The sequence below is a fragment of the Pelophylax lessonae genome, assembly GCF_965119305.1.
Source record: "Pelophylax lessonae genome assembly, chromosome: 1".
NCBI classification, from domain to species: Eukaryota; Metazoa; Chordata; class Amphibia; order Anura; family Ranidae; genus Pelophylax; species Pelophylax lessonae.
This window is the reverse complement of record NC_138768.1, coordinates 86009466-86023519: the sequence shown is the minus strand read 5'-3', so window position 1 is coordinate 86023519 and position 14054 is coordinate 86009466. Positions and strand designations below refer to the sequence as shown.

General features: G+C 43.6%; 1 protein-coding gene across 1 annotated transcript in view; it reads left to right on the top strand.

Moving 5' to 3' along the window:
• Positions 1-9357, top strand: part of OXCT1 (3-oxoacid CoA-transferase 1) — a 261457-nt gene extending 252100 nt beyond the window's left edge. Inside the window, exon 17 of the mRNA XM_082251643.1 lies at positions 9158-9357. Within this exon, the coding sequence (XP_082107769.1) occupies positions 9158-9199 (42 nt within the window). The 3' untranslated portion in view covers positions 9200-9357. The remainder of the gene's footprint in view (positions 1-9157) is intronic.
• The last annotated feature ends 4697 nt before the right edge of the window (positions 9358-14054 follow it).

Here is a 14054-nt window from a genome sequence, read left to right as displayed (position 1 = left end):
GCAGGTTGGGGGAAGCTTGGGCTGTCTCCATGCCCACCTGTCCCTCGTCTATCCATTAGCTAGCATGTGCTCCCACTGTGGAGACACTTATAAATTAGTAGTGTTAGGCCTGCAAGTAATACAGGGTGCCGTGAAGGGGCCCTGCAGCTTACACATGCGTTTGCAAATGCATGTTAACTAAACCCCTTTTCTCTGTCGCTCATTGACAGACGTAGTCCTCGTTGATACTAACAACTCGGGTTATGCTGCCCTCTACAGGGGCAGTCCCAGAGGGTATATCCTCTCTCTCTCTGCTACAGCAAATCAGTTTTTTTCTGTCTAGTTAGGAGTAAGGACCTAGATGCCTTGCTAGGATCTTCGGTCCTGGCAGGATTTTTTTCTTAGAAAGATTTTTTTTTAGACAGCTTTTTTTCTCCAGTGTTCCTGTGAGATCTTCAAGCAAGAAAGCTGGAACTGGGCGACGGGCTGGATGTTGAGATCCAGTGGTCACCCCAGTTCAGCCTACGAGCGTGTGCAGGCCATAGCTCCGCGCTGGGTCGGCCGCGACATAGTCCCACTGGACGGGGACTGACCCTGCGAGTTAAAAGTCTCGCTTAAACGCCAATGACCATGAGCCACGGCGTCCGTATTGGTCGACAGCCCTCCCACCCCGGTGGAGAGGGGTACTGTCAGGAGTTGGCGCCCGCCTGGTTCCGGTATGGTGAGTAGTATGTTCCCCCTTTTCCCTCTGACGGGTTTGTGGTGAACGCGGGCCCCTCTCTGAAATGGTAAGGATGGGTCTCCCCTCTATCCTATAACATGTCACAGATCCCCCTATTTGAGTGTGATTTTTGTGAACAAGAAACCAGGAGGCTTGGTTTGGGAGCTGACAATCTAATGTCATTTCAAAGCTGTAAAGATGACTGAAGTCAGTGGCAGTACTAGAATATTACTGTGATAGTATAAGGTATCCTACCTGTCAGAAGTGTTCACAGGGCGATGTCTATACATGTATACTGCAGTCCAGATCGCATTCCTCCAGCAAAGGCAGATGCCTTCGGACGGCCCACGGACCGCATACGGCCCGCCAGGGTCCGGTACCGCCGGCCAGGCTGATCACCATTAGGGTTTATGGGGCCTAGGTACTCCCGCAGGCCGCCAGACACGCCGTTATCCTGTACAGGCCGCCACCATTTTCTGGCAGATCGCACAAGGCCGCCATATTGGCGTAGCCTCGTGTCTCCAGCATGGGGGCGGCCATGTTTGAGGTGACCCAAACACCTCGTGGAGCTAGGGGAGGCGCCGGAAGGCGTGCAGAGGGGCGGAGCCGCCTCCTTTTTTTTTCCCGGGAAGCCAGCCAAAAGACTTCCTGTCTGTTCTAGACAGTGCTGTAACAGGTTGCATTTGAAACTCTGAGCATCAAGTGGTGAGCCTTGGGGTCTATCTCTCTCTCTCGCTCTGTAGGGGTCCCTAAGCAGGTACACTGAGGGGCATTGTGGCGCTGGGGGTCTGAAGAAAAAAAAAAAATTATTTTTGTTGGCAATTCATTTTTTTCGGTTAGTATCTGGAATTATCATGGACCCTGCCACACAGGTACCCCCACCTGTTTCCCTCGAGGGGGCCGCGGGACCCGCCAGTGCACAGAGTATGGATGCATTTACAGCAGTTTTTTGGAGTCTTTGGTAGCTCGGGTGGAGACGGCCTGTCAGGAACGGGGGTCAAGAAAGCGACCCCCGCCTACCCCTATATCATCTGATACTTCAGATTCAGATTCTGAGATGATCATTGCAGCTGCAGGTCCCTCTGCAGGGGCTGTTGTCTCAGGTAAAGTTCCCTCAGACAGTGAGGAGGACGTTCTTGCTTCCGCCATAGCACAAGAAGAAGCATTGGTGGATGCACTAGTTGTGGCGGTTCGGGAAACCTTAAGACTTGAGGTTTTACCGGCAGAGGCAACTGAAATGGAAATTCCCTTTTGGTACTAGCAAACCTACCAAGACGGTGAAGGTTTTTCCTTTACCCAAATGTTTTGGTAATAAGATTAAAGAGGAATGGGATCATTCAAAGCGTACCTTTACTATTTCCAAGCGCATTGCTAGACGCTATCCGTTTGAGGAATCCCTCATTAAGAAATGGACGCTACCACCAGTGGTGGATCCACCTATTTCCAGACTGAATAAAGCCACGGTTATTCCGGTGGAGGACGCTTCGTCCTTTAAGGATTCGGTGGATCGGAAGATAGTGCGGGACTCCGCTTCTATCTTTTCTCTGATAGGGTCAGCCTTTAGACTGGTTATTGTCATTGGTCTAGTGTCTCAGACGTTAATGGAATGGGCGAGATTGGTGCGCCAGGACCTGAAGGGGAAAGGTATCCCCCAGGCAACATCTGATTTGATGGAACAGATTATACAAGGACTACAGTTTGTCTGTGACGCAGCCTTGGATGCCACGCCCCTATTAGGGCATGCATCTGTCAGCGGTAATCCTCAGACGTGTGCTGTGGTTAAAATGCTGGTCAGCGGACCTAGGTTCCAAGAAGACCTTGGCGAATCTCCCCTTTCAGGGGAATCTCCTATTTGGGGCCACCCTAGATGAGATCATTAAGGATGTCACTGGGGGCAAAAGCACTTTTTTGCCACAGGCTGCTAAAGCACCTCGTAACAAGCGTGGACCTTTCTTTGCCGCTCATAAAGGGTTCGTTCGCTCTGCTGGAGCGAGTGAGAAAGGAAAAACCCCTCTAGGAGGGTTCAAGAAGCGCTGGTCGGACAAACAAAAGACCGACTCAGCCAAACCTGAAGCTAAGGCTTACACAGCCTGAAGGTGCGCCCCCACCCGGCTTGAGGGTGGGGGGACGTCTTCACCGGTATTCAGAGCACTAGATCGAGCATCGATCACTTCTACCGGTGCGATTCTTCCCTTCCAACATTTAAGTACTACAGGGAGCGGTAGTTACCGTTCCCTGAACAGATCATTTTCTTTACCTTTTCCAAAGATTAATCTCAGTTCCCCACAGGAATCGGATCCGGTTGAGCAGACAGACCAAGGAGCCTCTAGCTGGGTGACTTCGGTCTCTAATGTTCAACCAGGAGAAATCATCACTCCTGATAGGAATCAGGTGTCTGATAAATGTGTGGGAACAGAGAACGATCAGACTGTCGGATTGCCTGGGCCAGGTAGCTCTAGGGCAGCCTGGTTCGGATCCAGTCAGACAATATCAGGGTGATGACTTAAGTCGATCACCAAGGATTTCACCATCTGTGTCTTCTTCAGATCATCCCGGAGGCGCGGAGATTGGTAACGCGCGCCCACGATCCTCCAGCGGACGCAGCAGACGCGCTGAACGGCCTGTTAAGGCAGTGTCAGCTATTAGATGTACTCCCTCCTCTCAGATTGCTGCTGAGATTTCTCCGCAGGATAGAGATGGAGGGAACTCCAGCTATCCTGGAAATTCTAGGCTAGCCTCGTCAAGCCTGGACATGCTAGTCACGAACGCTCCTTGGAGACTTCCTCTCAGGGAGGGTCTGCGGTCTCAAGGACCGATCTTCCATTGTGCTTTACAGTCGCTGGTTTTAATGGCCTGGCCATTGAGACCCAGGTACTGAAGGACAGAGGGTTGTCAGCTTGTTATTCCTACTCTAATTAAGGCAAGGAAAGCGACTTCCAGCAAGGTCTATTATCGCACATGGAAATCGCGTGGTGTGAATCTTTGGGATTTCCTCCACGTACCTATTTGGTGACCCGGATCTTGGCTTTTCTGCAAAAGGGGGTTGAGCAGAAACTATCCTTGAGCACCATCAGGGTCAGGTTTCAGCATTAGCAATCTTCTTTCAGAAGCCCTTGGCTACTCGTTCCTTGGTGCGGAATTTCATTCAGGGGGTGCGGCACCTGGCTCCACCAGTCCGCGCGCCCCTACCGCCCTGGGATCTTAATTTGGTTTTGTCGGTTCTGCAGAAACCTCCCTTTGAAAACATCAGGGAGATTCCCTTGCTCACTTTATCCCAGAAAGTGGCCTTCTTGGTGGCTATCACTTCTGCACGCAGGGTGTCAGAACTGGCTGCATTATCATGCCAGTCCCCATATTTAGTGGTTCATAGGGATAAGGTAGTTCTTCATCCGAAGCCATCCTTTCTTCCAAAGGTGGTGTCAGACTTTCATCTGAATGAAGATATTGTGCTACCTTCCTTGTGTCCTCAGCCCAATCATCATCGGGAACATGCGTTGCATTCCCTGGATGTGGTTCGGGCAATCAGGGTATACCTGAAGGCTACGGAATCGTTCCGTAAAACTGATTCACTTTTTGTGATCATGGATGGCCCCAGAAAGGGGTTGCCTGCATCTGCCGCGACTATCTCCAAATGGATTAGACAGACGGTGGTACAGGCTTATTCTATTAGGGGTCGGAATCCTCCGTTCTCTGTTAAGGCGCACTCCACTCGAGCGCTCAGTACTTCCTGGGCCTTCCGCCATCAGGCGTCAGTGGTCCAGGTATGTAAGGCGGCCACCTGGTCGTCGGTACATACCTTTACAAAATTTTATAAAATTGATGTGATGGCATCGGCGGATGCCTCATTTGGCCGCAAGGTTTTGCAGGCCGCAATTTGAGGAGACCGGTGGTCTACCTCGAGGGTTTTTTCTGTTGGAATTTCTGTTGAGTCTCATCTTTGATTGATGAGCCTTGAGAACTTCTAGTTGGCACCGGTTGGGCCTTCTAGATTGGATTTTTGATTTCAATTTTCCCACCCCTCATTTGTGGTACTGCTTTGGGACTTCCCGAGTTGTTAGTATCAACGAGGACTACGTCTGTCAATGAGCAACAGAGAAAAATGGATTTTTGTAAAATCTTACCGTAAAATCCTTTTCTCTTAAGCTCATTGACAGACGTAGTACCCGCCCCTCTGTTTTGAGTTGGGTTGGGTTAAATTCTCTAAACACTGCTTTGTGACATAACTGATTTGCTGTAGCAGAGAGAGAGAGGATATACCCTCTGGGACTGCCCCTAAGGTGTGGCCAGAATGTTTTCTTTCCTGTCTAGTCCTACTCCAGTAGAGGGCAGCATAACCCGAGTTGTTAGTATCAACGAGGACTACGTCTGTCAATGAGCTTAAGAGAAAAGGATTTTACGGTAAGATTTTACAAAAATCCATTTTTTTTTAACCTACATTATTACAGGTTGATTCGGTTTGTTGTTAGACTGGTCAGTGAGTATGGTTTACTTAGGGCCGGTTGTTCTCACGCACTTCATTTAATTTAAAGTCCCGATCTTTTTTCCTTTTATTTATGGAGATGCTGATTTAATTTTCCAGCGGGACTTGGTACCTATCCACACTGCCAAAATTACCATTACCTGGTTTCATGATCATGGTATCACTGTGCTTGATTGGCCAGCAAACTCACCTGACCTAAACCCCATAGAGAATCTGTGAGGTATTGTCAAGAGGAAGATTAGACACCAGACCCAACAACGCAGATGAGCTGAGGCTGCTATCAAAGCAACCTGGGCTTCCATAACACCTCCGCTTTGCCACGTTGCATTGGTGCAGTAATTCATGTAAAGAGCATTGAGTGCATACTATACTGTACATGGACATACTTTTCCGGAAGTCAGCATTTCTGTATTAAAAATCCTTTTATTTTTATTGGTCCTATGTGATCCAAGTTTTCTGAGATACTGCATTTGGGGTTTTCACTAGCTGTAAGCCATTATCCTCAAAATTAAAAGAAAAATGTTTAACATATATCACTGTGTGTAACACATCTTTATAAAATGAGTGTCACTTGTTGAATTGAAATGCTGAAATAACTTGTCAATTTCTATTGACATGACCTTTTTACTACAAGTCGGTAACAACCAATGCAATCCATACATACAAAAAATAACAAAACAAGTTCTGATATTAGGTTTTTTATATGTAATAAAATGGAATGACATGGAAAAAATATTGAACATGCTAACTGAAATGTATTTAATAGTTGGTACAAAAATCCTTTGGTAATGACCACTTCAAGAAGCCTCCTGTATGGAGAAACTAGTCGCATGCATTGCTCAGGTGTGATTCATTTTTCCACAGACTTCGAATCGCGAAGGTTCTGTGGGCCTCTTTAATAAACTCTGATCTTTAGTTCTTTCCAAAGATTATTTATTGGATTCAAGTCAGGTGATTGGCTGGGAAGTTCTAGCAGCTTTATTTTCTTTCTTTGAAACCAATTGAGTTTCCTTTGCTTTGTGTTTGGGATCATTGCTGAAATGTCCACCATTGTTTTCATCATACTGGTAGATGGCAGCAGATTTTTATCAAGAATGTCTTGGTACATTTTTTTTTTTTATATTCATCCTTCCTTCAAGGTTGCCAGTACCGTATGCTGGAAAACAGCCCCACACCATGATGTTCCCACCTCCAAACTTCGCTGTTGGTATGGTGTTTTTGGGGTGATGTGCAGTGCCATTTTGTAACCCCCAAACGTATTATGGCATCCAAAGAGTTACATTTTGGTCTCATTTGATCAGACTATTTTCTCTCAGTATTTCACAGGCTTGTCTAAATGTTGTTCACCAAACTTTAACTAGCTTCAGCATGCCTTTTCTTCAGCTTCAATGGATTCAATGGATGAATTGCCTGTTGAATGTGCATATAGGCCATGGTGATTGGGTGCATTACTTGTTTTCTTTGATACAATTGTACCTGCTAATTCCAGGTCTTTCTAAAGCTCTCCAAAAGTGGTCCTTAACTTTTGGACAACTCTTCTGATAATTTTAACTCCTCTCTCTAAAATCTTGCAAGGAGCCCCTGGTCATGGCCGGTTTATGGTGAAATGATGTTCTTTCCACTTCTGGATTATGGTCCCAACAGTGCTTACTGGAACATTCTGAAGTTTAGGATTCCTTTGGTAACCAATGCCATCAGTATGTTTTGCAACGATAAGGCTGCAAAGGTCTTGAGAGAGCTCTGTTTTCACCCATAATGACCTGTTGTGTGACACCTTGGTAATGACACCTTTTTAAAGGCCATCAGTTGAGTCTGAACCAGCTGATATTAATTTGCACTGAGAAGGGGCAGGATTGCTTTCTAATTGCTGATAGATTTCAGCTGGGGGTCTTTCCATGCCTCTTTGCACCTCCCTTTTTTTTCATGTTTAATACTTTTTTTTTTCCCGTGTCGTTCCATTTTATTGCATAACTTACGGTAACTTCTGTACGTATTTGTTTTGGTTTCTTTGTATGTATGGATTGCATGGGTTGTTACTGATGTGGTGAAAATGTCAATAGCACCTTTGGAAATATATTTACCTAGAAAAATGATGCGTTCAATTATATTACCAGCTGTATATGTTGCACTGATATCGGTTTTTACATGGCAATTTTTTAACCATTCCTCATCCCTTCCTGCCAATTGAGTTAGTCGAGGTAAAGCTAGCTATACACTTCTAGATTTTTCTCACTCCAATAGATTCCTCCTCCTTGTATTCTAAACAGCATTGATGGAGGAATCTCCCTTGCCAATATTGTATTGTATTACACTGGCTTTGCTTTGGCAGCACTCCAACACGGGGTCACACCTTTGAAACAAGGAAAGAAGACCTATACATTGATGCAGTCCAATGACGGCACCAAACGCATATCCAAGGTTTTTATTGAGAACATGGATTCATTGCAAAACTAAATTACTTTAGCCTCCAATTTCCTTGTGGACTACACTATACACATGGGGTTTGACACTGAAAGGTAAGGTAGCATGTGGTCAGTGGTGTATCTAGGAAGATGATGATCACAATAAAAAAAAATTAGATCAGTGCCTCTTCACTCCAAGTGATGTGGTGGATTGGACCCTGTAAAACTATGTAGGAAGAGTTTCACGGTGTTGACACACCCCCATACACTGCATGATACTTAGAGAGAAATTTTACTGCAATGTGGCATGCCTAATCTCCGCATACATGGGTTGTTTCACCACAAGCATGATATGATACCTTATTGGCGATGTTACTGGTGCTATTGTTTCCATTGTATGCCTGCACTACTTTACCAAAAAAACTTGCAGAAAGTAAAAAAAACTAAATTTATTTTGCAGATTGTGGGTGTAGGATTGTCTGAGGCTCCAAAATATTTGGAGTCCCTGGTCGATTATAACTGTGTAGTGGTACCCCCGAAAGAGCCTGCAGTATAAAAGGTTTCTTAGGCACATTCCTGGAATTACCCCGCAGCCAGGCTCAGTCACTCCCGTGGCTCGAACAGTCTAGGGGTATGCTTTTCTGATGCTTTATTGTAGAACTTGGATAGGAGTAGGTAACTGTGAGATACTCTAGTAATCTTTAGCAGTTTGAGAAATCTAAACTTTCTTCTTTAGCGCTATAGGCACAAGTAAATTGTGGACTGAGCTTTGTAGTAGCAACTTAAGGATAATAATCTTCCTCTTTGATTCCTAGTGAAAAGGACTCTGCTCGGATCTCGAATAGACAGAGCTCTTCAGGGCACTAGACACAGCATCCCCTTTAAACACTGCTGATTCTATATCACTGAAGGGATGGCAACAGCAGAGTCTCTAGGATTTCTCACAGCAGTCTGTAGTCGCGAATGTCTTTGGATGATTAGTTGCCGCCTTCGAATATCTTCCAGACCCTTTCTCCCAGTGATACCAGACTAGATTCTCTGAAGAAAGTTACTGCATCTAACAAAGGAATTTTTCATCTAAGTAGGCCTGCCCAGCTAGGACCTTAACAGCAGACTTGTCACGCTTGCTTAGGGGGCAACAGCCCCTCCTAGGCTGCGATCTCCTTAAGACACCTCTGCTCAAGTCTATTTACCTTCCAAGCAATCATCTGTGCAGTCTCTTACCGGGATTCTGTATAAATATTCATGCTGCCCATTTGCCTTGCTTCACACCAATGAGAGAAACAAAACAGACCTAAACACACACAACCATACTGATTACATTGAGACCAGAACTCCCATTTACCTAGCCCAACACTTATCTAGGAGGGTGCTACAACTGAAGTGAATTTTAAATTTGTTTCTTGAAAAAACATTTAGCTTCTGAAATCAATGTAATTGTGAGAGCAAGACCCCAAGAATATAGCAAGTATGAAGGCTGAGCACCGCTATGGTTTTGTAAATGAATTTGTAGGATACATTCTGTGTGTTTTGAAAATGTCTGTCTGATATACATTACACTATTTTTCTCCCAAGGTTTCACCAGACCTTCAGCCTTTACAACAGATCAGTGAGTGAGATTCATGGAGTCTTCCTTATCGGTAACCAACTGAAACAACGTTTTCTGATGGCAAAGCAGGACAGAACTTTGTAATAACTTTTTTTTTACCATCACAGATGAATTGTTACAGGGGATGAGGGGGGCTATGTCATTTAATAAAATTTTTGATGAGAAATGTATGTTTGTGCTTTGTTCAATGCTTGAGATCCTGAGCTTCAGAGCTGCTTTTGTCAACGTCTACACACACAAATTATGTGGATGATTGTATAGAATACCTCCTCTTCCCTGCAAGACTGATCTGGTGGAGTTGATGGGCAATTCTCCTGACCTCTTATGATGGGATTAGTCACCAAAGATCGTTAGGAACCATCTCACAACCTATGGACCTCACTAAAAGAGTGCATCTTTCAATGTATAGCTTGTATTGTATGTAAATCCAATTCTGATTGGCAGCACTTACCTGAACTCTTTGCAATGACTAACTGCACAGTGGATACATTTTTATGTGAGCGATCTATACTTGCCAAATGATTTCTCGCACACCTGGCATATTGCATAGTCAACAGGGTGTGAAACCATCTTCTCTTTTACAGTTAAAGGTTAAGTTCACCTTTTGGAACATTTTTACATGTTCCACCTATGTTTAGGGTGGAACATGTAGGATGTTTCAGCTCCTGCCGCCTCTCTATCCCACCCTAAATCCAACCATTTCCTCTTGACCTCTCTCCGCACCTGCTGTCACAATCCAAATGAAGCGGGATCGCGCACATGGCCGCGCCATTCATTCACGGTTCTGAGAATGAATGAACCACATCTACCTGCAGCTCATTCATTCACGGTTCTGTGAACGAATGAACCACATCTACCTGCAGTCAACAACTTGTACTGTAGTTCTTAACTGTTAGGGTGCTGGTGAGCACTCTTGTAGTTAATTGAGTCTTCCTACCATTCAGGAATTGCCTGCCTGTACAAGGTACAGGCAGACAGCTGTACTGAGTGTCTGCAGGAGCCTGACATTGCACCTGTAATCTGCTGATGGTAATGCACATTTTTTTTACCTGCATAAAGATATGCATTTTTTTTTTTGTGAAAGGTGACTGCATTCTTAAACCACTTCGGAAGGTTTACCCCCCTTCATGACCAGTTAATTTTTTGCAATATGGCACTGCATTATTGCAACTGGCATAAATTAAATAGTGTTGCGCAAATAATATAAAATGACTATCAAGCAGTGAACCAAATATGGAAAAAACTTCACAAAAATAAATAGATCACAAAATAAATGGATGAATAACCTAAATGGATCAATAATGAATGAAGCAGTGAACCAAACTCCACAAAATAAATAGCATAGATGAATAAGTGATATATAGACATGCAATAAACAAATATGAAATATAAAAGTGCAAAGTGATATATTGAGCAAAATGCAAAAAGTCCAATATAATAAAGTTCCTGTGAGTAATGGTGATTAAACACAATCCGAGTGATCAGGCCACCTAGGAAGTGGCTGGTGCTTCCCAGTAGTGAGTGACCAGAGTGTCAGACGACAACCGTGCACCCCCCCTTTGAGTGGGTGCTCACCTTTAACTTTATACGGTAAAGCGTAAATATGTAGAGTATCTCAATAAATGCCCATCCTGATCTGTATGACTCCTCCTAATCAAAACCACTTTGGCTGGTATATGTTGTTCCTCAATTCAGTGCCATATGTGGATGTAAAAAACTCACAATAGTGTTGAAATCCTTATTAAATATTTATAAAAGAAAAACTATATAAAAGAAAAACTATCTCACATGTAAAGGTGCACCTTGATGGTTATTATTTATTTTATATTTGCGCAACACTATTTATTTAATTTATATTGCCTACACTGATATGAGAAGTGGAGTGTTTGCAGCATCTATATATTGTTTGTAGGGAGGTTGCTCGCTGGATCTTTTTTGTCATTATTGTAACTGACAATTGTGCGGTTGTGCAACGCTGTACCCAAGTATTTTCCCCACAAATAGTGCTTTCTTTTGGTGGGAATTGATTACCTCTGTGAGGGTTTTTTTTGCGCTATAAACAAAGACCAACAGTTTTGAGAAAATTATGTATATATTTTTTTTACTTTCTGCTATAATAAAACACATAAAAAAATGTAAAATCAAATTTCTTCATCCATTTAGGCCAATATGTATTCTGCTATGTATTTTTTGGTCTCATCTCCAAACTATGGGATATTTTTATGGAACTTTTTATTTTATATTTTCCAGTAATGGTGATCCTCTACCAGGACTGCGACATTGCGGTGGACAAATTAGACACTATAAAAACAGTGTCAAGTTTTTTTTTTTTTGTTTGTTTTTTTCTTTTGGGGGGACCAGTGAAACGAATAGTGATCAGTGCTTAAAATATGCACTGTCACTGTACTAATGACACTGGCTGGGAGGTGATTATCAGGGATGATCAAGGGGTTTACTGTGTGCCTAGGTGGTGTTTTACTGTAGTGTGGGAGGTGCTTTTACTAGGGGTAGGCATAGATCGGTGTCCCTGCTATAGGGACATAAAATATCCACTTGCTACTGACACTGGCAGGGAAGGAGTTAACAGGCAGTCAAAGGGTTAAATGTGTCCATAGGGTTAAATGTGTCAAAGGTGCTTGCTAACTGTGGGGGATGGGTTTACCTGTGGGAGGACAGAGATCTGTTACACTGCTTAGCAGAAATCAGGATCTCGGTCTTACCTTGTCATACAACAGTGATCTGCCTTGTTTACATAGGCAGCCCGCTGCCCTACCTCTCTCAGGAATGATCAGAGGGTCCCCAGCGGACGTCGGGTCCACTGGACCTGTCAATTGGCTCCCACTTTATCCAATTACATCGGGAGCTGGTTGCTACCCGGAAGAGCGGAATCACGCTCCTGTAAGTGATTTTGCGCAGAAGAGCCGCCGCCCCGCTATATATATATATATATATATATATATATATATATATATATATATATATATATATATATATATATATATATATATGTGGGGCAGCCGGCAACTGGTTAAAGAACAAAAGTGTTGTCCAGGGCCTTATTTAGACTTTTGGTGCCCTCGGCACACCTGGGTAATGATGCTCTTCTGTACAAGCTCTTCCATTTGCATAAATTTAGTAAAAACTTTTGCTTAACTGTGCTATTGAAGGATGTGGTCTACTCTTTTTTATATGCAGCACTACATTTTAACTGTACAGCCCACCAAGCGAGACTAGAGAAATGGTTTTATGTTGTGGTTTCTTCTCTACCCAAGTCAGTTGGACATTGAACTGCTTTAGGATACTTTTGTATCTCATCTGTTCCATTCACCTGCAGATCAAAGGGGTGAACTTTGATTGGTAGATATGGATTTTATATATATATATATATATATATATATATATATATATATATATATATATATATATATATATATTAGGGATGTAACGATATCAAAATCTCACGGTACGATACAATTTCAAGCAATTAATTTATAAAATAAGATCTGCAGGTATCGACAGCAGGGTTTGCTCTTGGATACGGAATTGGCTTAAAGGGCGTGTCCAAAGAGTGGTAATAAACAGCGCATACTCAGACTGGTCTGAGGTAGTAAGCGGGGTGCCCCAGGGCTCAGTCCTGGGACCAACCTTGTTCAATTTATTCATAAACAACATTGAGGTCGGGATCAGTAGTTCGATATCAGTTTTTGCAGATGACACAAAATTGGCCAGAGCAATAACTGCACAGCATGAAGCAGATATCCTACAGAATGACCTGGATAAAATTACAGAGTGGGCACGGACATGGCAAATGAGGTTTAACGTGGAGAAGTGTAAGGTTTTGCACTTGGGGACTAAAAACATAAAAGCACAATACACGTTAGGAGGGGAACCCTTGGGGGAATCAAAAATGGAGAAGGATCTGGGAGTCTTGGTTGATGATAGATTAGGCAACAGCATGCAATGTCAAGCGGCAGCTGCCAAAGCCAGCAGAATATTGGCATGCATAAAGAAAGCGATGTATTCCAGAGATAAGACTATAATCCTTCCACTTTATAAAACTCTGGTCCGACCGCATCTGGAGTATTCTGTCCAGTTCTGGTCGCCAGTCCTCAGGAGGGATGTGTTGGAGCTGGAGAGAGTCCAGAGAAGGGCAACTAAACTAATTAGGGGATTGGAGGACCTTGACTATGAAGAGCGTCTACAATCGCTCGATTTATTCTCCCTGGAGAAGAGACGTCTGAGGGGGGACATGATAGCAATTTATAAATATCTTAATGGGGATCCCAGCTTAGAAAAAAAGCTGTGCATTCGAAGGGATTGCATGAGGACTCGAGGGCATACAATGCGATTAGAGGAGAAGCGTTTTAACCTCAGGCAACGTGGGGGGTTCTTTACTGTTAGGGCTACAAGATTGTGGAATTCTCTACCACAAGAGGTGGTTTCTGCGGGTAGTATGGTGGCTTTCAAAAGACTCTTAGACTTGCATCTCAAGGATCAGAACATTCAGGGGTATGTGAGATGATTACAGCCACACACACCTACACAGGTTGAACTGGATGGACTATTGTCTTTATTCAACCTCACCTACTATGTAACTATGTAACTATGATATTGACCTCACGGTACGATATTTATTGCGATATTGTGGAAAAGCTCACGGTATTGTTAAATAGCTGGACAGGACTAATTCATCAGTGACCAGCAGTGACAATACATTAACCCCCTCATGCTGCATAATACAAATACCATTGGTAGAGTATCATCAGTATAGTATCGCAGGGCTGCTCCACTCTATTTAAACCAGCTGTGCAAGATCAAGTCAGTAAAAGTGAAAGAAGACAGCAGCACATCCAATTTCCAAAA